Consider the following 24,208-nt stretch of genomic DNA (forward strand, 5'->3'; position numbering starts at 1 on the left):
TTAAAAAAAACACGATAAAAGATTGTTGCGATTTGAGCTGTCAATTTGGGTTGGTCCTGTCGGTTTGGCCTGCACCGCCAAACAGTTTATGTGAGTTGGGTTGAAATTTTATCGACTCATTTAAATGTGAGCCTAAATGAGCTCGCACGAGTTTATATAAATATCTATATATAATATTATCAATTTTCAATCATGAATTTTTGATATAAATGGAAAATATCAGTTTGATTTCAAAATTGTGATGTTACTATCTTGTCCAAAAATTGTGGGTTGTTGACATTTTGGCTGTCACTCAAAATTGAGTGTCCAATTTGACATTTGAGTTGTATTTTTGGATTCTTGACAATATGTTCGTCAACATATTATTTTTAATCTAGTTTTATCAGTATTGTGAGGAGTAAATACATTTATTACAATATATAAATATTATGATCTCTTTAAATTAATATTCACTTTCATGTTTGACATATTATGAATTTTGGTAAAATGAGAAATAATAAATTCAAACAAACGAATATACAAAGCGAAACCAGAATTATAACATAAATTAATATATAAATTTTTAGTGAAGTTATCGATGTTAAGATGTATAACAAATCTTATATCATAATATATAAAATTTCAACCTTATGAATGAAATAAATCAAACATATATGAAATATACAAAATTTTATTACACAATCAAGTAATTTATTATACTTGTATTTTATTCTACAAGAATTCTTATCAAACTCAGTGATTGTGGATTTAACATCTATTAAATCAACAAACTAAAGAGCGTGTCAATTAAACTAATTGACTAATCAAATATTCTTGAATTTTCTAATTAATTTTTTATCTTGATAATCTGTTTCATTTAATATTTTAAATTATAAGACACCGTTACTATAACTAAAGACGCATTTTTTTAAATGTTCATAAGGACTTAATCACTAACTCATATGGAAAAACATTTATCGACATACTATATTAAAAACATTCTAATTAATTCAGCGCATTTGCTGAAATTTTTTTAATTAATTAAGAAAAATTAATTTACAATAATCATATTTAATCTTTTTGAGCTAACACTGTTTATGTTATAAGATATTTATCGCATTTCTTTATTTGTATGATAATCTTTAAATATGAATTATGATGTATATTGTTTTTCTAAAAGTTCTTAAATAATGATTTGATACATTTATTCGACACTTCAATATTAACATTTTAAAATATATTAATTTTATATTGTATGCGTGCAACACTTCTAATTATGATTATAAAAATTATAAAAATGAATTAGGTAGAACATAAAAAAATTACACAATTAATCAAAAGACAGAAAATAAAAATTAAATAATTATCTATTACCTATAAACTACTAATACCGACTTCTAAAGATTGAAGTCAGTGAGAGTGGAGGCCACTATGTACTAAAAAAAATAAAAAGTTAATGTTTGAATGAGTCACACTGCAAAGTTAGTGAAGTAAAAACGAAGGACAAAGTCGGTTAATAAAAAATTATGATATACTAAGTTGAATGAGAATCATATATATAAGTATCTCACTTGGTCTCATCTTATCTCTTGTCACTGTACAAAGCGAAAATTTATGCATTGTAGTGTTCTACATTTTCTTAATTTTTCATCATCTATTGATTTTTAAAGATATATTAGAATTTTTTCCAAACATCTAATCTTAAATGTGATCAATTATCCAAATATTTATTATACTTTGTATACAATAATAAATAGATTAATATATTTGAAGATAGAAAAATTAATATATTGAGAAGAATAAAAAAAAAGTTAGAATTAATACTATAATTATCTAATGTCAATATTAAATTTAACATCCTACATTCGAAAATGTGTTTATTGAGGTAAAGACTATGATGATAAACTAAAAATAATAATTTATTTATCGATGTAATGTAATAATAATGTGATCGTTATTCGGAATCAGAAAATGATGTACTTTGACTTTTTTATTAAATTGCATAAACAATTCTTTCAATATTTTTAGTGGATAAACATGTTAAATCTATTAAAATTAAATATTAAAATTTAATGATGAATATTAATGTATTAATTCAACTTTCAATTTGGGTTTCGGGATTTTGTCAAATTTTCTGATTTTTCTTTTATTTTAAAATATAAATTTTCAAATAAATGAAAAATTATTTTTTTTCTCTACTACTTATGTAGAATATCAAGTTGATATTCTACTGATATGTCTTATAAATTTATATGATATAGTAAAATGTTATTTGGATAAACTTATTGTTGCGTACAATAATTGATCATGTTAGGTAGAGTAATTGAAATGTTGTACTATTTAAAATATTTGATTTGCACTGTTACCATAATCTATAGGTTTTGATAAACCAGTAAACGCTTGAGCCTACAATTGGTATCAGAGCCAAGATCGCTACTTTGATTTTCATTGATTGCAATCAGTGCAATTATTAGGAGATAGATTGTTTGGTACAATAATTGTCCACTATGGGTAGGCGCTTGAGATGTTGTATGATTTAAAAATTTGACTTGCATAGTTACCATCAATTATAGCTTTTGGTAAAGTGACAAACGCTCGATCATATATTATTCGATTGTAAAGCTAGAAGAAACAAATTGCATCAACTTTTAGTTTTGAATTGATCCCTTACATGTTACTCGGTTTTTAAATTTGGAAGCATTCTATAGTTTTCAAATATTATTATATATTGAATTATAATTTATCCATTTCAAATTGGAAAATATACAATAAAACTCATGCAAATATTATTAACAAAAACATTTAAAAGAAATATTGGATTTGTCGATAATCAAAATAAGAAATAAATAAATTTTTATCCTTGAGTGAGAAATAAGATATTTAAATAAAGTTATAATTGACACAATGAAATAATGCACCTACATCCATTTATCAATGTATTTTGCAACTAAAATTTCAAAAAAAAATTTCCACGTATTATTTTTATATCATATTTAAAATAATTATGAATCATAATTTTTATTATTTTGAGTTGGCCTTAATTATAAAAAATCATTGTGAATAAATTGAATTTGAAAATTCTTATATTTATGTATATCACATATTAATATATCAACCTAAGTCCAGGTAATAAAAAACTACAAAAGTAACTTATTCATCTTCAATGTACAAAAATTATATAGTAAAGATATATGACAATTAAGACAATGAAGTAGAATATATGCTCACATTTAACAAAATATATAAACAAGAAAAACAATAAATAAAAATATTTTTCTAGATATAAATATTTTTTTATAACTTTTTACATTGAGTTGGAGAAGATAAAAGAGAAAAAATATTAACTCTTTTGGGTTACACAAAAAATAGAAATGTAAGAAGTGTTTGTCATACAATGAATTCAGTTTTCAAATTAAATGTATACTATGAATTTATATTTACTGATACTCACGGGAAATTTAGGGTCCGATTCCGGCGAGTGTCACTAATTCAAACGCAGGTTTTGAAATTGTCCTGAGCTTGAAATCACAAATAAGACCGTTAGAAAGGGGCCAGGAGGGTGTCCTGGCGTAGCCCCTCCGACGCTCAAGTCAGTGAATGAGGATATATGGGGGGAGCAGCTAAGGACGCTTCTGAAAACAATATAGTGAATGCCTTATCATACGCTCAAACCTGGTATTTATAGGAGAATACATGGGCCCTTGATGAGCCTGTCTTCCATTTGGGCTAGGGATAGGCCCGAGATAATGGGCTCATCATGGGGTATCATTTACCGTTCAAACTTTATAAATACAATGAATTTTTCTCAAGATAAGGGTACACAAATGTTCCCATTAAGATATTTAATCAATTAGAAAAACTAAATATATTATTTTTCTGGAGGTAATACCGATATGACATTAGTAATTTGATTGTGCTAATTATACTTATGAGTTAATATGAAATATTAAAATAAGTGTCATATGAGTCAGTAAAAAGATTATTATTATAAATTGAAAATAAATGACAACATTTAATCAATATTTATTTAAATCAATTCATCAGTACTTTTTATGTTATGATAGATTGTTATAATAATTAGGGGTGAGCATTCGGTCAGTTCTGTTATCGACCGAACCAAACCGAACCGAATTAGTCATAACCGGACCGAACCGAAATATTTATCAATAACCGAACCGACCGAATTAATTTTCATAACCGATGAAAAAATTACCGAATTAANCCTGAGTTTTGTTGCAGTGGGTTTTTCCATGGGTGCTGTTGGTCCCTTCACGACCTGCACAAAATTGGATCCGCTTGAGTTCATGACCTCGGATGTTGGTATCATGCTTATTGGGAATGCTGTTGTTTAGTGGAGCTCATGGTCACGTGCAGCTCTTTAAATGAGTTGTAGCAGCTAAAACTACGGAGCATAATTAAAATCATTATTTGGGTAGCTCTTTTTAATGCCCTTCCAATCCCCGTGCCAACCTTGCTGCAAGGGGAATTCAAATTCCTTTACAAAGCCCGCACTTGCATCGAGCTCCTAAAACCATTTTAATGTAACCAAAAATTTCTCGGCTCCCGTCTCGTGAGCTCGATTCTTTGATGCTTGGGTTGGCGACGATGAACATGCACGGGTGTGCACATATGAACAACATTTAGGAGGCGTCGGGAGTGTTTATTATGTGATCTTTCTGATGCTCGACTCAAAGCTTGGATGAGGATAACATGAGCAAAGAGTGTGAGAGTGTAAGTAACGAGTGAGAGTGAATAATGGCTATACACTACAACAAAAATCACTTTTTGCATCGCACATATCGATTTTTGCAAGTCATAGGTAATTGACAATACACACTGTTGGCCGAGGCAAAGAATTCTTGGTATCCCATGACTTGTTCCCTTCCACTGAAACATATCAACATAGAAGAAATGAGTTTCCCACGGCAACTCTTCATTTTATTTTTTCTGGCACCATTAATGCCACATCCTTTTTAGTTTCATTTATTATTATTTGAACAAAATAAAATAATTTTTTTAAATAAATTGAAAGGATGACTTATGATTTCTAATTGCGCCATAAAAATACTTTAACGAGAGAATTATATAGACCCGGTTCGATCCAAATTCATGACCATTTTAACAAAATCTTTAACTAATGATAACGTTATAACTCATATTCAAATATTTTAAAGTATAGAATGACTTAATGCTCACACTCAAGTTGTACAGAAGTACTACTGTATAATAAACATTAAAATGTGATGTAAGCAAATATAATTAAAAAATTATTATTAGTCAATTTCACCTTTTACTGTTTGTGGAGATAAACAAGATGCAAAATTATTAATTAATACTTTATTTTTATATAATCACCGCAATAACTGCATTCCTCTGGCACTAGCCCATGTCCAACACCATTTGTAAGAAAAATAATCGTTGCTTTTCAATGTCGAAGTTGGGAAATAGTCAAATTTGGTGACCATATTAATTAACTATAAGTCAAGATTCTTTACGGATTTTCGTGATTATCTTTGTTTATATTTATAATAATAAATAATATATTTAACATAAAAAATAATTTTTTTTTTTTATGAATGACTCAAATAAAATATTTATCACATAAAATTAATTTATGAGACCGTCTCATGAAAATATTTGTGAACAGATAGTAAAGTCAATCGGGCAAGAAAATTTAATTGCATATATTAATATTATATATATTCGTGGAAAATCTAGGTGTAAGGTACATGTGCCACCGAAAATTAGGAGTCGAAGCAATATATGTACCTTACACCTAGATTTTGCACTTCCATGTTTTTTTACTAAAGCTAAAAGAAACAAATAAAAGAATAAAGTCTAGAATTCCTGCACCAAACAATGTCTCACAATTTCACTATTAATCGGAAAAAATTATAATAATTAAAGAATTGTAATAATAAATAATAATTGCAGATGGGGACCTTAATTAAACAATGAAAGATATTAGCCACACGATTATATTTTTATTATTAATTAATTATTATTATTATTATTATTACAAAAGAGTAACAATAATTTTTTTAAAACGAGATAATTGAGCCCGTAAAACAAAAATTACAAATATTTAAATATTTTTTTTAGCTCCTGCCACTATACACGTCTCACCTCACGCGCTTACCGGGCTTCGGCGGTCGGCGGCGCGTCTTGTCATTTTTCCAGAAATCACCGCAGAACCCACAAGCTGAAACCTTCGGAGACGGTGGCTCGACCGCCGGAGAAACCTTCCCGGTTCTGAATCCTCGACCTCCACCGTTGGATCGGCTCCTCTCGATCTTTAATCCTGGAGGTCGGCCGGGATTCTCGGTGGCGACTGCTACCTCCGCGACCGCTTCTTCCTTGTTCTCTGGTCGATTCGGTTTGGTGTCGCTTTCCTTTCTAGGGTTGGGCAGCTGGCTCAATTCGCTCGAGAGGATTTTGTCGTCCCACACCAATCCCGAAGAGCCTTGCCTCCTGAAGGATACTTCAGATCTCTGCAGACCAGCCATTGATTTTTCGAGTGATCACCCCGAAATATGTCTCTCTCCCTCAAATCACTTATTAATCTTTACTTTTTGTGGATTCGTTTTGATCTTTTGGTTTTGGGGGTGAGAGCTGTGAAATCGTTAAGAACAGAGTCCAACGGGTGATTTTGAGATTTCGTCAAAGATTGTCGAATGGGATTAATTTATACATCGGGTGTCGGTGCACTGACGTCAGTATTCAAAGAATTTTGTTTTAATCACAAAATTATTTACTTATTTGATTTTCCAAATTGATTTTTTTAAAAAAAAAACAAATTTTTTATTTTATTCCCATTTTATTAATTCAACAAGTCGTTGCACATTTTTCAATATTTAGTTAATAGCGATATTAGTAAAAAAACAGCAAAAAATATCATTAAATGCAGAAATTTGAAACAATAAGAAAAAACAATTTATAGGATCGAACCTTTGCTGTTATACAAAAAATTATAGCTGATAGTAATTGTGCAATTTAAAAATTTTAAATTGTACAATAGCTCAAGTGTTACGGTTCGATTGCTAAAAACATAGACAATTATTAACCCACAATGATATTCTTCCCAATAATCTTACTCCTTGTAATCGATGAGAGTCGACTCATTACATTGGCTCCGATACTAATAATAGGACCGAGTCATTTGAGCTTTTGATAAAACAACAAACGTTCGATCTTACGCAACTTATATATTTGGGGATAAGAAATATTTGTGTGAGTGTGAAAGATATAATTCTAAAACACAAAAAAAAAAGGGTTTTTAATAAGATATGGTTACTCAATTTGGTATTTTCATAATTTGTCGAAAGGTTGATATTAATGTGAGAGGTAAAAAAACTCGATTCCAATTATTATTATATCACGTTGAAAGATCTCTTAATTTTATATCACATTGCGATATTGTGAGAAGAAACTAAGATGGTTGTTTATTAATAATCTTCTCTCAAACTATATAGCAAAAATCATATAATTAATAATCACACAACATGAATTACCTAAGATGCTTTTTATATGACGTTTTGGAAGTTTATAAACCTTCATACTTAATTTTTAACATAAGGTAATATAACTTAAAAAATATCAATATATTTAGTGCTATAAGATTTATTTATTACCATAATTATTTAAAAAATGGAAAATGTTTAATACATGCATAAATCACAAGCGATAATGATTTTATTTATTTCGTCTGTACTTTTTACCATTTTCCTCTTTATTCTCACAACATTTTTCTCATATTTCTATTTGTGTGTATAAATGAATGGATATATGTGTATATGAGTAAGAGAGTTGATATTTATACTCTATTTTATGTTATTTGTACTTAATATGTGAATAAATTTGACATATATTTTACATATGAAGTGAGATGTAGATAATACAAAATGAAGTGTAATATCAACTCCCAGTAATTGGTAGTTTATAAGATAATGTTTTGTGTTCTTAATTATTTAATGATATTAATATTGGTCTTTCTAAATGATTATTATGATCTAAGAAAAAAATTAACATGAATAATATTTTGAAAGTAGATTATAAATTGTCATAAAACAAAGCTTCGTAATCTTAAAAGCATCTTTATTTGTTTCTTAAATACTTTTTAAAACTTACAAACTCACCAAAACAGAGGAACAAATTTTTCATTCATAATTGTTGTGCCAACTAAATTCCGATGATTTAACAAAAAGGCTTCCGACTTAATGAGAATATCTAAAAGAAGTCAAGTCAGACTGAATTCTTAAGAGAAATTGAATCATCAAGCGTATTTGTTTTCTGGGACCGAACATCAAGTCTTATAGCTTAATTGATTCATAAGGAACTGGATCAGTTAGGCTTTCCTACAAACAATCTATGAAATTTTCTTGAAAATTCGTTTAAGATTCATAGATCGACTGATGATATCAGATAAAGATAATCTCCATACGTAACAACTTTTTGATCCATTAAATGTCAGAGTTTATGCGCGTTAAACTGGCAGTGTTGTTTTCAGAAAAGACGGTGAAATTACATAATTGTTAGAATATTAGGAACGCTAGAATAAGTGCTTATAAATAGATAAGTATGAAGACATTTCAGTGTCTCTCGAACATACTTACGCTCAACATTTTGTAAATTCTTTTTGTTAAGTTTTAAGAGCCTAACTGATCAAGAATATGTGAAACACACTCCTAAGTGTTCATATTTGATCTATGATGATCAATTGTGCATGTTGTATTTTGTTCGAAAATACATGTAACTGACAGTAAAAGTCTTAATGATTAGATAACGTTAGCAGTGAAAATAGCTAGGAGTTTTCGTAGGTTAGAGATAAGCTCTGCTAAAATGTGTCGTAAATTTCTTGTAATTACCAAATTCTTCTAGTTATATCCTTTCAGAAACGAAAGAATGACAGACATTAAAGTGTTTAAATCTCTAAACTTCCATAAACAATTATGTTGTGTATTTTGTTTCAGTTTTCCTAGCATTATCATTTTTTAGTCTTATCGATTATATTGATCAACCAATTCAATGAGCCTACTTCCGCACAGTTACTTTATTACTGGTTTACTGAAACCTAACCGACAAAATTTAAAATTCAAAGTGTTGCTAATCCAACTGAATTTAAGGAGATTTTGGGTAGATTGCTTATTCACCCCCTCTAATCAATCTATCGATCCTAACAAGTGGTATCAGAGATGAATAACTTTTGTCATCGAACATCATATATAAAATGATATATTTCAGTGAGGTTTTTATGTTTTCGAAAGAAGATTTTGATGAATGAAAGATAATGATACATGCTCATCTAGTTGTACATGATGATGATACGTGGTACGTTGTAACAGACGAACCAATGAAGATTTTGAAACAAAATAAAGTTTTTGCTGTTACAGATGATGCACCACAAATTGTTGAAATACCAAAGATGAAATGTACGAGTGAAGACAAGAAGAAAGCCAATTGGAATGATGTGGCAAATGAAATTTTATACAAGATATTGGACAAGAATACTTTTAACAAGATTAAGATATGCTCAACTGCCAAAAAAATTTAGGAGAAGCTGACTCAACTTTGCAAAGGCCATGATCAAACAAAAGAAAATAACTTTCTGTTGTCATATAGAAGTTTGACATTATAAAATGAACCTTGGAAAATCAATGTCTTACTTTGATGAGACATGTAGCAACGTGGTAATCAAACTGACTACTCTGGGTAAAAAGTACGAAACTGAGAGATAACCTTGAAATTAATGAGGGCACTTCTGAAAGAATGAGATGCCAAAATAATTGTCATTCGAGAATCAACTTATTTAAACAAATTGGAATTACATGATTTGTTCGCAGATCTTAAAGTCTACAAATTTAAGTTAAAATCAAGGGCAGATGATGAATCCACTTCTAAAGTGACCAAAACAATAGCTGTTGCAACAATTGAGTAACACGTTTTGAAAAATATGTAGAACGACTGAGTAATTATGTCATGTCATTGTCCGTGAAAAAAATTGGGTAGTTTTGAGGAAGAATCATAAAAACTTTTAGACTTTTAATCGGAAAAATCATTACAAGAAAGAGTCCATTGATGATGACAATGATTGTTTCAACTACATGACTCTTGACATATTATGAAACATTACTGTCAATTGAAAATTGGTAAGATACTGTTTATGATTTTTCATTGTACTTTGACTTATGGATCAGCCTGTGTCTGAATCTCATTAAAGCGGTCAGGTTGAATAGCGACTTGAACATAGAAGGGCTTGATATAAACATTGCAATCCAAATTGACTTTACTGACTACCAATTAGAAACTCGAGAGTACATGTAAATAAAAACCAAATCCTAAAATAGCTCGAAATTGTTTGTTATCACCAAAACTTATGATATTTCCAATCTAACACTAAATCATAAAACATCTTTCAAGTAATCTCAAACCGATACTAACACATCTTGTTACACTTTATATTTTTCTTCATTTCTAAAAAAATCTATTCAATAAAAATTATTTTAAAATCTAATTCAAAATCTCATAGTTTAATATTCAACCAAACATATTGTTTACAGTTCACAACAAAGTTGCAATAACTTTATATCCTTCATTGATTTTTAATAATGAAAAAATTAAATTATACAGATATTCTGTAGAATTAAAGAATGTGTTTGTTTAATTAAAAAAATGGCGACCTGTGGCTTATTGATTATGAAACATAGCATGTAAAAACCAATAATTTAGTGCCTCCTTTTATGAATTCATTTTTGAATTAATTAGGTCATTGATCAATTCAAAGTTTAATGACAAAAGAATTTAAAGATTGCTGCACAGACACGAAACTACGCAAATGGCACATTTTTATATAAAAAAATAGACTTCTTCACCATTTTTCTATAATTTCAATACGTCATAAATCATAATGGGTTTTTTTTAATTAAAAAAAGTACCAAGTCCATGATGATCACCGTATATATGACGTTTAATTAATGTGATTTCTTTCTCTTTTTTTTTTAAATCTATTCAAAGATAAAATATAGAAAAATCAAAAATCAAAAAAATAATATTTTTAAAAATTATACTCACTAATAGTTGTTTAAATAAAGTGATTATTTTATCTTAAAAATAAGATATAATCCAAAATTAAAAATAATATCTAAATATTATATTAACATAATTACATTTTATGTAAAAATATAATTTTTTTTAAACTAAATTTATGTTAAAATTTAATATATATGCATGCATAGTGTACTGAGATACTAATTATTATTAGTATTACTATTATTGCAATTACTACTACTTAATTCCTCTTCTGCTTCATAAAATCAGTGTTCTGAAAAGCGGAAGGTAGTAGGCGGGCAGCTACTTGCCGCTTAGCGCCTAAGCCATCTAAGCGGTTTTTTAATATATTATTTAGTAACAATATATATTAACATATTTAAATTAATTTTTATTTTTATGATATTAAACTAGTGTTTGCAAATGTTTTTAAAAAATGACTGAATTTTTATTTTACAAAAGTTTGCAAATTTTTAAAAGAAAAGTCAATAATCACTTTTTTAAGTGTTTGTAAACACTATCTAAATCATTGTTTTATATAGATTGGGATAACATTATTAAAAAAATATGAAGACGACTATTAAATAATTGTTTAAATCAACTCAATATCATCGTATTGATCTTCCACTTTTCGGATGCAAATTCATTCTTTACTCTATATCACAAATGAATGTGAAATTTGGAGAGTGAGGTAAGCAAACAAATCACGTTTATTATTCGACTTTGGTATTGTATCTATAAAAAATTATCTTTTATTTTTTAATGTGACAAAGTATGATTAAATTCACTAATAACAAATCCAATAAACTAGCAAAATCACATTAAAAAAATTGGTAACATTCATTATTTAATCTATATAGAAGAGCATCCACCTCAAATCCTAGTACTAGGATTGCTTGGATGGTTGATGCTGCTAGGATTGGTGGAGCTTCCCATTTCAGTATCGATGTCGGCAGGAAGATTCATGTCGGCGGTGCGGGTGGTGCCAGCAGGGGCCGCGGAGTCGGGAGTGTTGATCCCTAGAGTATTCTTGACCGCGCCAGCTGCCCCTTGTGCGATGTTGGCTGCGCCTAGTGCCGCACCCTTGGCAAGGTTCACTGCACCTTGTGCCGCACCTTTCCCTATTTCTGCTGCTCCTTGAGCCATGTTCTTGACTTGTGTTCCAGTCTTCCATATTCATATAGTTTACGATTTTTAAGATCATCACACATATCTATACTACATGTTAAATAAGAGTTTCTCGTGGTTTTTTTTTACATTATTATTAAATTTTATAATAGAATATCTTTTTTCAATAAACATATAAAACCGTATAACTAGTGTATTGAATGAAACTGAAAATTATGTACCTCTTGAAGAAAGTTGGATTGGCCTTGGTTTTGCAGATTGGATGGTTGGTTGATCAAGTCATCTCTCCTCAACTACAACATCCAACATATTCTCTTTTAAATTAATCTTGAACTTCTGATCAAATAATAAGCTGAATAATCTATATCTACACATTGAGACTTGAATCTAACTCAACCTCAAAAGCTAGCTCGGGAGGATTGCCCAATTCCATATATGCAACTCTCAGGGATTTTATCTAACCGATGTAGGACAACTAACACACCCCTCTCACGCTCATGAACGAACATTTGGAACATGAAGTTTACAAATGACCCAACAATGAGCAGAATGGATGACCCAACTATGGGCAGTGGTCTGATACCATGTTAAGATTGAGACATAGACCTAATTCAACTCTAAAAACTAGCTCAATAGATGAGGATTGTTCAAATATATATATACAACTTTCAAAAATTTTATCTAACCAATGTGAGATAATTAATAGAAAACATTAATTATATTTTACAGTAGTACCTGAGGCTGGCCAGCAGCAGCATGTCCAGTATAGCCTGTGTTGGTGGGACCTTGGTTTGCCATTTTGTGGGAGAATCAGGAAAATTAATGAAATCAAGAAATGTTTGTTTGTTTGGATAAAAATAAATAATTGTAAAATGGGATTTATTGATATCTGGGAAAGAGGTTATATCTGTTCCTGAGAATGTGCATCAATTAACACATGGAGTGACCATTGTGGAGCTAGATAGGCTTTTAGCCAAGAATGTTTCAAACCCCCCTTATTTGCCGTATCAAGATTTCTTGAATTTTGTTTATTTTTACGTAGTAAAATAAATGAAGTGGAGGTAAAAATTTTAGCATGTATCTATGTTATTATAATATCATATTATTTCATCTGTCCTAAATAATATAGATTGTATTTCTTTTTTTCATTTTTCTCAGATATATAGTCAAGTATTTATAGTTATTAGCATTTAAAACAATACATTAGTGAATTTCAATTATTGTTTATATATTATTTAAATACTCGTTTAATAAAGATAAAATTGAAAATTAATTTGTCTGATTGACTTTTCGAATGATATTTTTAACATGAGCGAAAAATAAATAAACGCGCACACACATACACACACATATATTACATAAATCTCCAAGATAATATTTGATGGGAAAAAAACAATTTCAACATAATCTTAAAAATAAATTACTAAACCATTTGCTCCTGAGATGGAACGATGAAAAATACATAATATAGATATAATAAATCACTATATATGGATAACGTAACTATTCATAACTTCAATCCTTTAAAAAACTTGAGAAAAAAGTTAGATAAAACAATTATGTGTAAATTATAATCAATTAATGTCTCACCTTCACACCAAACAGACATCGAAATTTAATTGGTATGTTAAAATAACTTGTACTAAAAAAATCCAAATATTGATGCATTATGTAAAAGAAAGAAAAAATTTCTGATTGTTGACACTTGATATTATTCACTAAAATAAAAAAAATTCCTCTAATAATGATTTTTTTTTTATATTTATGAAAAAAGCATATGAATTTCAATTGGAAGTTGATTTGGATATTTAGCCTTTAGGTACCATCTATGTTGTCGAGTGAATGATAACACAAGTTCACTTTAGTAACTAAAAAATTAAAAGAAATAGGAACTTACATTTGACTAAAGCGAGATTAATTTAAATTAATTTTTAACTGACTTTTATGGATGGACAGAAATTTTGGCTTCGTCGAAAACAAAATAAGAAAAATTAAATTAAAAGTAGTCTAAAGCACTACAAATACTTTTACGTGAAATAAATGGAAATATTGAAAGCAAGTCATTGAGACATATCGAGACAGAGAACAATTTGTCTGTTGGTTTTAAGTTTAAGTGTTAGGTTTACCATGTATCATCTCAAAATATTTGTGATGTAATCTTCTTGAGTTTAAAAGTCACTATTTATTAGTTTAATTTATCAATGTGAGACATTTGTAACATTGTGGACCACTTGAGAAGCCGACGTCCGCGGCGGCCCACTCTAGACGACTTTCATTCAATTTTCAGTATTCAGTGCGTCTACTATAGACGACTTTCACTCATCTTTCAGTATCAAATACATGCATCATGCACATCAATCCAACCTATAAATTTTTTATTGACATTGATACGATAATAACATTTTTCTAAGTTATCCTTTCTGTGACGTCGACCCTACAAATATCACAATTTCAATGCCTACCATTTCATAAGTTGTAAGATGTCTGCAATGTTAGTCGGATGTCTTGTTAATACAGAGCACCAGCTTCTATAAGAAAAATTGCCATGTTTAATGCATTTTCACTATTTTCTATTTCCTTATTCAGTACCATAACATCCGAATCGTACGCTGTTGAAAAGACAAATTCACTTCATTGCGAAAAATAACCACAGATTCATAAAATCCGAACCCGATCTTCTCCACTATCCTGATAGATAGACAAGACAATATTTTTCCGTGATAAAATATTGTGCATATAAGTATAGTGTATTCAGTCGCTAGTTTTAACTATAAAGATTGAAAATACAGCATGCACTATACATAGAGTTCATGACTGTGTGTTACCCGATTAGTTTCTGTTTCAGTTTCTTGGATTTTGGCTCCTGCTCCCTCTCAACTTCCTCAAATTTTCTCCTTAAACCTTTCAAATCTTCTTCATCTACCTTCCCATTTAACCTTTTGTTCAATTCATAGGCTTCGTGAAAGAGCTGCTTGCATTCTTTACTTGCTGACTTATGGTCAACCACTGTACAATGCACAACGTCTAACTTAAGATTTTTTTTAAAAAAATTGAGGATCTCTAATAAAGGGGGGAGAAACAAAAGGGCCAATATATTGAAAATTATGTGTTACAGATGAAAGAACACTATACTTGGGTCTGTTAGATTGGGAATCCACTTTGATCAAAATCGGATGGACTAATGGACATATGAGGATGGCATAGGAGTTTTATGTGACCATAAAATGTACTGAAAATTCAAAATTTTAAGTCAGTTATTAGAACCATCATGCTGCCACCTATGTTATATTGACAGCAATTATCGGGCCATTGAAAGATGGCATATTTCACAAAAACGAGTGTTATTGAGAGCAAAACTTAAGATGGGGCCGTCGGATACACAAGAATAGTTTGAATTAGGTAAAATGAAGCATGCTAGAGGATAGATCAGAGTGCTGGCATATCAGAACTAGATATGTATTTGACTTTTAAAATGGTCTGATTTGAATATGTTTACAGAAGACCGCCAGAGATGCCTGTAAAGGAATTGAAATACTTATATCACATTCAAAGGAGCGGGAGTAACCATAGCTAACTTGGAGCAAAATTAACAAGTATGGTTTCAACAGTCCTTATATAAAAACTAACTTTAAACAGAACATAATAGAGAGAGAGACATGTAGCAATCCAACTAGTTTAAAGCTAAAGTTCACACGATGACGACTGATGGTAACTAGAATGCAAGTAGAGAAAACCTGGCTTTGGATAATCCTTTCCAATAATACATTTTGCTTTAACTTGCACGTTTCGAGGAGCTGTCCATGGTTCATATATGTATTCGTCAGGCATGTCTGGATACAAAAACAAGACAAGATAATTATTTTTGCCGAAAATAAAATAAAATATAACGAGTCTATGATTTCTAAGGAAATACAAGATACCTTTAAGCATTGGGAGGAAATGCCGGATATAATTGCCTTTCGGATCATATTTCTTTCCAAACGAGATTGGAGAATAGATACGGTTATACTGGAAAACAAAAACATAAGATGGTCAGAATTTCTGGCCCAGAAAAAAACAAAAGCAGAAACTTAGCTCAATAGGTTCAACGCATAATTATTTCACATCTACTTTATTCTTTGAAGAATGATTAACGCAAATCACTGGAAGAGTCCATTACACCTTATATATGCTTCCAACCTTTTTCCCACAAACCAATGGTTAATTCTAAAGTAACCAACCATTAGACAATACCTACATATATACTCTCTAATCTAGCTCTATAGTCCTTGACACTCTAGGATTCCCATCTTTACACATTCATTTGGAGTTTCCAATCTAGAAATATACAAGAATTAGTTTCGATACTATTCTGAAATCCTAAGATCTATGGAAATAGGAGTAAGTGATAGATAATGGATTCCACAACTAATTACAACGCATTTAATCTTAGTTTGTGAAAGTAATTAACTAGTTTATCATAGTAGCTGAATACACGCATTTATCATCACTTTTAAAACTTTAACTGACTGCTATTGCCTAGTGTAGGGATGGGGGTAAAAGAGATTTACCTTTAACTTTTTGGGCAAAACTAAGATTCAACTTTTTGAATTAAATTAAGTTATTTTGATCACTAACTTGTATCATCAAACATGAACGGTACGATTTCCTTAAACCTGGTAAAAAAATGATGAGCATGATAACCACATCCAGTTTGCATTATTGATGGACCAATCTGAATCAATAAGAAGCCTCTCAAAAACATCTCTTCCCATTTCCCAATGCACAAGCTGTCATGATTATAGCATGAAAATCAGAGAGCATATATCGGAGTCATTTTCATGTATGTCAAACACGCTTAAAATCATATACCAGATCCCCACGAGTTAGGAAACATGCAACACAATGTCGAGCAAGATGGTGCATCCAACCCCACTTTTGAAGCTGTGCAACAAAGAAACTTCAGATTAAAAGCCATCATAAAGCACAACTAAAAAACAAACAAAACCTAAATGGAATTTAGGAACCAATCTTGGTCCGGACCTGGACCATAATGGCATCTATCCATGGAAATCCTGTCTTTGCATCTCTCCAAGCAACCAGTAATTCATCATCATATTTCCATGGTATCTATGTAGTAAAATAGACTGCTCAAAAAAAGATAAGGAAAAAAATACAAATATCATGACAATGCATATCTGACCTCTGTATCACACTATAAGATATGTATAATGGTACATAGTTGTTAACCAAAGTAATCAACAAACTGAAATTTGCAACAACTTTGCCATAATTATGTATACGTTTTAAAGTTAAAATAAGAGCAAGAACACTCTACACCACTCATTTATGGCACAAATACTCTTCGACCGACCAGCGAAGGTTTCATCCGAATTCGACTGTATGTGCTTATCACAACATCATGTACAATATAGGAAATGCATTATGTGGACGACATAAACAAGTCGCCTTGATGAGTGCTAATGTCTAAAAATGCAAAAAACTTAAATGTCGAGGGAAAGAAAAACCATTATATAAATGCGCAATAAGCAGAGCATAGACTGAAGCATGTGCAATCATAATCTAATAGATTTTTCTTCACCTGTTTGCAAATTTTATTGTCTTTCATCTGATCAAAATTAGGAGTGCCAAACGCCACAGTATAGAAGAATTCTCTCCACAACAACTACAGAAGTTTAGGTCATCAGTAGGATAAAAGGTTCATCATGCTGGCTATTTTATAAAGTTTATAACCAGTAAACTAACCTGTCCAAGAAGGGAAACTGGGGGTGACGTGTGTTTTTTGACATCTCTCTGAACATCTTGAATACACTGGTAGAAGTACCTGGAAGACAGACAACCAAACTTCCAACAATTTGGAGAGAGCAAAAGATTAGAGACTTCAAAAAATAATAAACAAAAGAACGACATGTTACATACTTTCAAGTATGGAGATAAAACAGTAGTAGCTGGTTTTAGAAATGAAGATGGATCTCCCTTTGGTTTCTCAAAGTTAGCAACCCACTCCTGCAACAGAGGAATATATATTTCAGTTGTGCAGAAGCCATATCGTGAAAAGAAGAGTTCCATAAGCAAGCACAAAAAATTAATTGTGGACTTTTCTCTCCAGAAACAAATTAAGATATTATTTTGTGAACTCTGGAATCATTTAATCCCGCAGTAGACCTTGTTTGAAATTGATTCTCTCAGTCTTTTTAAAGCTTCTGATTCACCACCTTTGAAGGGAGTCCGCTCATCCTGGTCATCAATGATTGTTACAACTTACACATAGTATAAAGTAGACCTTTTACTATAATAATTAGCCCGTACCTCCTCTTTGTCCTCATAGCCAAGTTCCTTCATTGATGGAACTTCGGCGATCATACAGTTTCCAACACTTCCAACGGGAGGAAGCCAAGTAATCTCATCTAAAATGTGAGATGAGGCCCAAGAGGGTTTCCCAGCAAGTTTGATAAAAGATTGATAACTCAAAGGTGGCTTTCCACCATTCTGAAGGCCAAAATGAACCAATAAACCATAGAACACAGAAATTTTGTGCGACGGATATTAGCTTTTATTGCCCCCAGATTTCAATCAGTTGTATTAAAAATCATTCATCCACCTCCATATTTACCTTCTGTATAATATCCACAGGATTGAAAATCGTATGACTCACTGGAGAGTAGATTTCTACACCGGCAGCAGATGCGTGATTCTACAGAATGAAATATCAGGTCACACTTTTGCTACATTTAAAAATACGCCGAAAACATACGAAAATTAAAACTTCCACTAGCACTCACCTTAACTTTCTTGTCCAAAGCTTGATAATAAGGTTCTGTGTCAAACTCAAAGCACAGCTTACTAATTCTCCACTGGCAATTCATAAGAAAAAAAAGTGACTTCAGAAAGATGCACATGGAAGTTAAAATGAGAATACTTGTACACAAATCATGCTGCTTATTCATCATTCTTAACATCATTTAATTAATCAAAATCAATGGGATTCATCATATTACCAAAACACAGAAGCCGTGCAGAACAATAATCACCAACCTACAAGTTAGTCAAATAATTGATAAGCAGGGTGTAACCAATATTAGAACTAATCCGCACCCCTTTTCCATCGAATTCTTACGGAATGCCTAAGTGTATCGGAGCAGTCACCCCTACATCAGAGCAGGTAGTCTTACCAGTTTCTAACAGTCTACATTTTAGTCAGTAATAATCAAACACAAAATCTAAAGCATTCATAAAATAGAACTAGTAATTTGGTTCAAAAATTTTACCTCGTTCAAGCAGCGACTCAGCACCTCACTGGGCTCACCCTTGAGCACGAGCAAGCGCGATCCTATTTTCTTGAGATTGAAGTCGAGATCCACAAGACTCTCGAGCAAGAACCTGATCCTGTTCAACCCGGCCCGTTTCGACCCGGGGGAGAAGGCGTTCGGGTCGGGATCCATGTAGTGCGGGTCGATCACGAATACGGGGTAAACAAAGTCCGACCCCCTCGCGGCGTATTCCAGCGCCGGGTTGTCGTGGAGCCGGATACCCTTCCTGAACCACATGAGAGAGTTCGACCCGGAAGTCATTGTCGGGATGGCTGGTGAGAGCGAGAATCGCATTAAACTGAAGTTCAGACAAGCGGGTGGCTTTTGAATGGACTACGTGTTTCCCGCCAGAGAGACAGTTGCTAATGTGCGCCGGGAGAGGTGGTTGATTTCTGTTCATTTGTAGGGGAACAGGTTAGTAAAGATGGTATTGGCTGATGAATCGCCACGTAATAATAATCCACATTAAATGCAATAATCCACATTAATTAAATGATGTTATAAATAGCGGAACAAGGAGAATTGTAGTTTTGATATTTTATTTTTATTTTATGATTAAATTTAAGTTTTAATTTTAAAATATTGATATAATATTACACATATTAACACCAGATATAATAGCCTACATTAAATTATGTTTTTTAATTGCCGTACAAGGAGAATTGTCCTTCTGGTATTTTATTTTTCTCTTCCGAACAAATTTCAGTTATTACACATTAGTACCATATTAATGTTGTATCAATGTCGCATTCGTATTGGTGTAACACAAGTGCTACGTAGCAATACACAAGTGTTTATATATAGATTATAGGTTTCTTTCATGGCAAAACTTGTGTGAGACGGTCTCACGGGTCGTATTTTGTGATATGAATATCTTATTAGGTCATTCATGAAAAAATATTACTTTTTATGCTAAGAGTATTANAGGTCATTCATTAAAAAATATTACTTTTTATGCTAAGAGTATTACTTTTTATTGTGAATATCGGTAGGATTGACCCGTCTCACAGATAAAGATTCGTGAGACCGTTTCACAAAAGATTTACTATTCTTTCAATCACTTCATAATCACATAATTATTTAAATTGTTAACTATTTGATCTAAAATATATACTATTTATCTGAATGCTCCAACAAACCTCAATCAATATACCGTTTGTTGCAACAATTTATCTATGTATACCATATCATTTTCACACCAAAAATAGTACAAAAACAACTACTTCTACCACATGCAATCAACATTTTTAACATTACATGCAGACGCATAAATAAAAAATTACATATATGAATACACAATGTGCTGAACTTGCTAAAGAAACTCGTGATTTAAATGGGAAATAAACATTGTAAATATGGTCCGGAAAAACAAACTGAACCTCTGATCAATCTAAGTCAGCTATAAAAACTCGATCAAGTTTAGATGTTAAAGTTCCAAGTGAAAAGCGAGAGACGATCGAGAGTAAGGTCCCCACGGCTCGAGCAAGCGAGAGAAGAAGGCCATACTATCATACATGCCCCTACTACATTAATTTCCGAAAAACCATCGGTGCACCATGTTGCGGGTGTAGTAGCATCAGAACCGAGGGAGCATGGCGATAAGCAGGCGTGAGCTCGAAGGAGAAGCGTTGGAGTATCATAGCTATGGCTAGTTTAGCTTGTAGAATGGCTAGGTTTTGTCCTATACATCTGCGTGCACCTAAACCAAAGGGAAGAAACGCCATGGGATGTTTGGCCGCGTGAGCCACGCCTTTGGCAAATCTCATGGGGTTAAATTCTTGAGCATCGTGACCCCACATCGCCGGATCATGGTGAACGGCTAAGATCGGAATGAGGAGCTCAGTACCTCTCAGGATGTGGAGTCCGCCCAAGTGTATATCCGTTTTCGCCCGTCGGATCATCGCCACCACCGGTGGATACAGTCTCAATGACTCGTTCAAGACCATACTTAGCTGGAAAAACAATGCAGTGAGATAGAAGGGGAAAGGGTTATATAATTAGAAGTTAATGAAGTTACAAATATTTACCATTTTAAGGTTTGGAAGATGGTGTTTAGTGGGGGTGTCACTTGAGCCGCAGAGCGCCAGCACCTCGTCACGCGCGAGGTGCTGCCAGCGGGGATGCATGGCGAGCAGCAGAGTGGTCCACGTGAGCAGCTGCAGGGTGGTGTGCTTGCCGGCGAAGAATATGGTCTTGCACTCCTCCACGATGTCGTTTACTGTTATCTCGAGGTTTGGAGCAGTACTGGCGCCAATCATGAGTCCCAATAAATCGTTAGGACATTGGCCCTGAAAAGTCGCGTTCCTGATCCTCCGATCGATGAGCTTCACTAACGATTTACGGACCTCTTTTTCCAGTCTCCAAGATATTCTGTTCTTTTTAGTCGGCAACAACCTATACACGACAACATTCGATCTTCATGTTGTTGTTTTCATTAAAATAATGGAATATTTAATTTACAAGATCATTTTGATATTCCCGAGAATAGTCAATTTTGATTCTTTGTTATCCAATATTTGTGATTTTAGCCCATGTTATTTTTGATTATTGTGTAATTTTAATAATTCTTTTGTCGATATGACACTATATACATCAACGTCACATTAATATAATCTTGGAATAATTACTCAAATTACAATAAGGAAATCAAAGATTAAAAGTTAAATTTAATAATATAGATGATCAAAATTATAAAAAAAATAAACATATACAATACCAAAATGACAAGTTTTTCCTATTTTAAAATCCAAGCTAAGAAAATTTGTTGATGAAAGAAACTTTGGTTAAAAATCTAATTTTATAGGAATTGGAGAGTAAAAGGAAATGGAAAAAAAGAAAAGAAAAGGGAAATATGCTGTTTAATATCATTTAATTAAAGGGAATATTTAATTTTCGTCTCCCTTTTTTAAAAATAAAATAATATTTAGATGTGAAACGTATAATTCTACTGTTAAAAAAAATAAAGAAGAAAATCTAACAAATAAAGTAGTGTTTAAAAATCAATATTTCGATATCCAAACTCAAAAAAGTACTATGAAATGTCAGATTGATCTTATACAAAACGTAACACGCAGTTGAGATTAGGATGAAACAACTGTTATCATACAGTAATAATAAACAGAGTTTCTAAATTACAAAATTTATTAATATAATATATCCAGTACACGTTATCCTATATAATGCCACAATTATTGCACTCCATGGCCAAAATTTTACAATATAATGTAATATAATATAATTATTATTAAAAGTAAAATCATAATTTTACTAGGAAAAAAATGAAGTTAAAATACACACAACAACTCACTTGCACTAATCCAAGGCAATTAAACGAAAATAATAATGTTATTTTTCATATAAACAATACATAAATATACTTTATTCGCTCCCTATATTAATTTGGTAAGTTTTTCAAAACTTAGTTAATAGAAGTATATTAATTAGAAAGCAAAAACTTGTGTGTGACGGTTTCACGGGTCGTATTTTGTGAGACGGATCATCCATGAAAAAATATTACTTTTTATTGTGAATATCGGTAGGGTTACCGTTTTATAGATAAAAATTCGTGAGACCGTCTCACAAGAGACCTACTCTAATTAGAAATCGGATTAATATATATTCTCGAAAAAACAAAGTAAATATATAATTGAGACGGAAGGAGGTTGTCACCTATAGCCAGGGATGAAAACTTGGTGATAAGCCTGAGTAGCGTGGACCATTTGCTGTGCTTGCAGTTGGAAAATGGGTCTCCCATCTGCGTAGCTGCCTCCAAATGTGGCTCTTGCGATCACATCTTCCACCAAATTTTGGTACCAATCCGACACTTCCACCTCCATTTTCCCACCATTTCTCCCCATTTCTTCCGACCATTTCACCACTGCTTCTTCCATGCTTTTTCCCATTATGGGTATCATCATCTAATCAAACATTAATTTGTATTAGTCAACTTAATTTTGGTACTTATTTAAACGGGTATTTCTTGATATATCAGCAACATACATAAAAATGGTTGAAATTAGGAAATAAATTAATTAAAATATATGGTTAATAAAATAATCAATACCTTAAGATTTTCAACGTGGAACATCGGTTGAATGATCTTTCTATGGCGAGCCCATTTTTCCCCTTTAAGACTTAGCAAACCATCACCTTCAAGTTCCCTTACGAGCGTGGGTGACTCGTTTTTCTCGAAAAACTCCGCTTTCTCGACTAAAACTTGCCTTACAATGGCTGGATCAGATATAGTAAGACGAGGTGTTGTTCCAAACCATACAATAAAAGTTGAACCTGCATACAAAAAAGAACAAGAAAAATGAAATATATATTGATTAAAGAAAGTTACCAATTAGAGTTGAAGGAAAAGAAGAATTAATTAAGAAGAAAAATAAAGCAAAACTATGTCAGAAATATACTATCATGTACTTACAAACCCCTAGGGTTTAGCTCCCGTCATTTAAAACAAAGATCAGATCAAATATTTATGTCTATTAAAAGAGGTACAGCACAAAAGGAAAAAAAAAGGGATCCACATACTTATTTCGCCCAAAAAAACTGGCATTCGTTGATACTGTTACTATATATATCGATAATTAGATTTTTTTTCTAGACATAAAAAGTACTATATATATGGTTATGTGAATTGTAGATCATGGATTCATGCTTGTAGACTACGCACAAAAAATGATCTAAAAGTTTAGACAATTTTCCAAATTTGAAAAATGGAGGAAAAAACCCAAAAAAAAAAAAAA

General features: G+C 31.6%; 4 protein-coding genes across 4 annotated transcripts in view; all 4 read right to left on the minus strand.

Annotated features, from left to right (window-relative positions):
- Positions 1–6,101: 6,101 nt before the first annotated feature.
- Positions 6,102–6,485, minus strand: LOC140971997 (uncharacterized protein At1g15400-like). Its single transcript, XM_073434467.1, has one exon. The coding sequence runs from the start codon at positions 6,483–6,485 to the stop codon at positions 6,102–6,104; it is 384 nt and encodes a 127-aa protein (XP_073290568.1).
- Positions 6,486–11,746: 5,261 nt separating this feature from the next.
- Positions 11,747–13,038, minus strand: LOC140972127 (uncharacterized). The gene is made up of 3 exons (XM_073434593.1): positions 12,886–13,038; positions 12,372–12,443; positions 11,747–12,189 (listed from the first exon to the last, which is right to left on the minus strand). Exons 1-3 carry the CDS (start codon positions 12,946–12,948, stop codon positions 11,896–11,898), a joined length of 429 nt encoding a protein of 142 aa, XP_073290694.1. The 5' UTR covers positions 12,949–13,038; the 3' UTR covers positions 11,747–11,895.
- A 1,698-nt stretch (positions 13,039–14,736) lies between these two features.
- Positions 14,737–19,869, minus strand: LOC140973272 ((6-4)DNA photolyase). Its single transcript, XM_073435952.1, has 14 exons — positions 19,419–19,869; positions 18,933–19,004; positions 18,764–18,844; positions 18,460–18,639; positions 18,316–18,387; positions 18,070–18,156; positions 17,896–17,994; positions 17,732–17,815; positions 17,173–17,259; positions 17,002–17,073; positions 16,806–16,919; positions 16,071–16,158; positions 15,885–15,980; positions 14,737–15,156 (listed from the first exon to the last, which is right to left on the minus strand). The coding sequence occupies exons 1-14, from the start codon at positions 19,752–19,754 to the stop codon at positions 14,972–14,974; spliced, it is 1,653 nt and encodes a 550-aa protein (XP_073292053.1). The 5' UTR covers positions 19,755–19,869; the 3' UTR covers positions 14,737–14,971.
- Positions 19,870–20,693: 824 nt separating this feature from the next.
- Positions 20,694–24,208, minus strand: part of LOC140971998 (cytochrome P450 734A1-like) — a 22,777-nt gene continuing 19,262 nt past the window's right edge. The window contains exons 2-5 of the mRNA XM_073434468.1: positions 23,524–23,747; positions 23,130–23,377; positions 21,488–21,854; positions 20,694–21,412 (exon numbers count right to left, since the gene is read on the minus strand). Of these exons, the coding sequence (XP_073290569.1) occupies positions 20,984–21,412; positions 21,488–21,854; positions 23,130–23,377; positions 23,524–23,747 (1,268 nt within the window). The 3' untranslated portion in view covers positions 20,694–20,983. The remainder of the gene's footprint in view (positions 21,413–21,487; positions 21,855–23,129; positions 23,378–23,523; positions 23,748–24,208) is intronic.

This window comes from Primulina huaijiensis, chromosome 3 (genome assembly GCF_012295235.1).
Source record: "Primulina huaijiensis isolate GDHJ02 chromosome 3, ASM1229523v2, whole genome shotgun sequence".
Taxonomy (NCBI): domain Eukaryota; kingdom Viridiplantae; phylum Streptophyta; class Magnoliopsida; order Lamiales; family Gesneriaceae; genus Primulina; species Primulina huaijiensis.

Bases quoted from the DNA above. Each gene is read 5' to 3' on its own strand.
- LOC140971997 (XM_073434467.1), bottom strand. From the start codon at position 6,485: ATGGCTGGTCTGCAGAGATCTGAAGTATCCTTCAGGAGGCAAGGCTCT.
- LOC140972127 (XM_073434593.1), bottom strand. From the start codon at position 12,948: ATGGCAAACCAAGGTCCCACCAACACAGGCTATACTGGACATGCTGCT. The intron at 12,444-12,885 runs GTACTACTGTAA...TGGATGTTGTAG, and splicing joins CTGCTGCTGGCCAGCCTCAG to TTGAGGAGAGATGACTTGAT. The intron at 12,190-12,371 runs GTACATAATTTT...TGAATATGGAAG, and splicing joins AATCCAACTTTCTTCAAGAG to ACTGGAACACAAGTCAAGAA.
- LOC140973272 (XM_073435952.1), bottom strand. From the start codon at position 19,754: ATGCGATTCTCGCTCTCACCAGCCATCCCGACAATGACTTCCGGGTCG. The intron at 18,845-18,932 runs GTGAGTGCTAGT...TTCATTCTGTAG, and splicing joins CTTTGGACAAGAAAGTTAAG to AATCACGCATCTGCTGCCGG. The intron at 17,995-18,069 runs GTATGTAACATG...AATTGTTGGAAG, and splicing joins TTTTATCTCCATACTTGAAA to TTTGGTTGTCTGTCTTCCAG.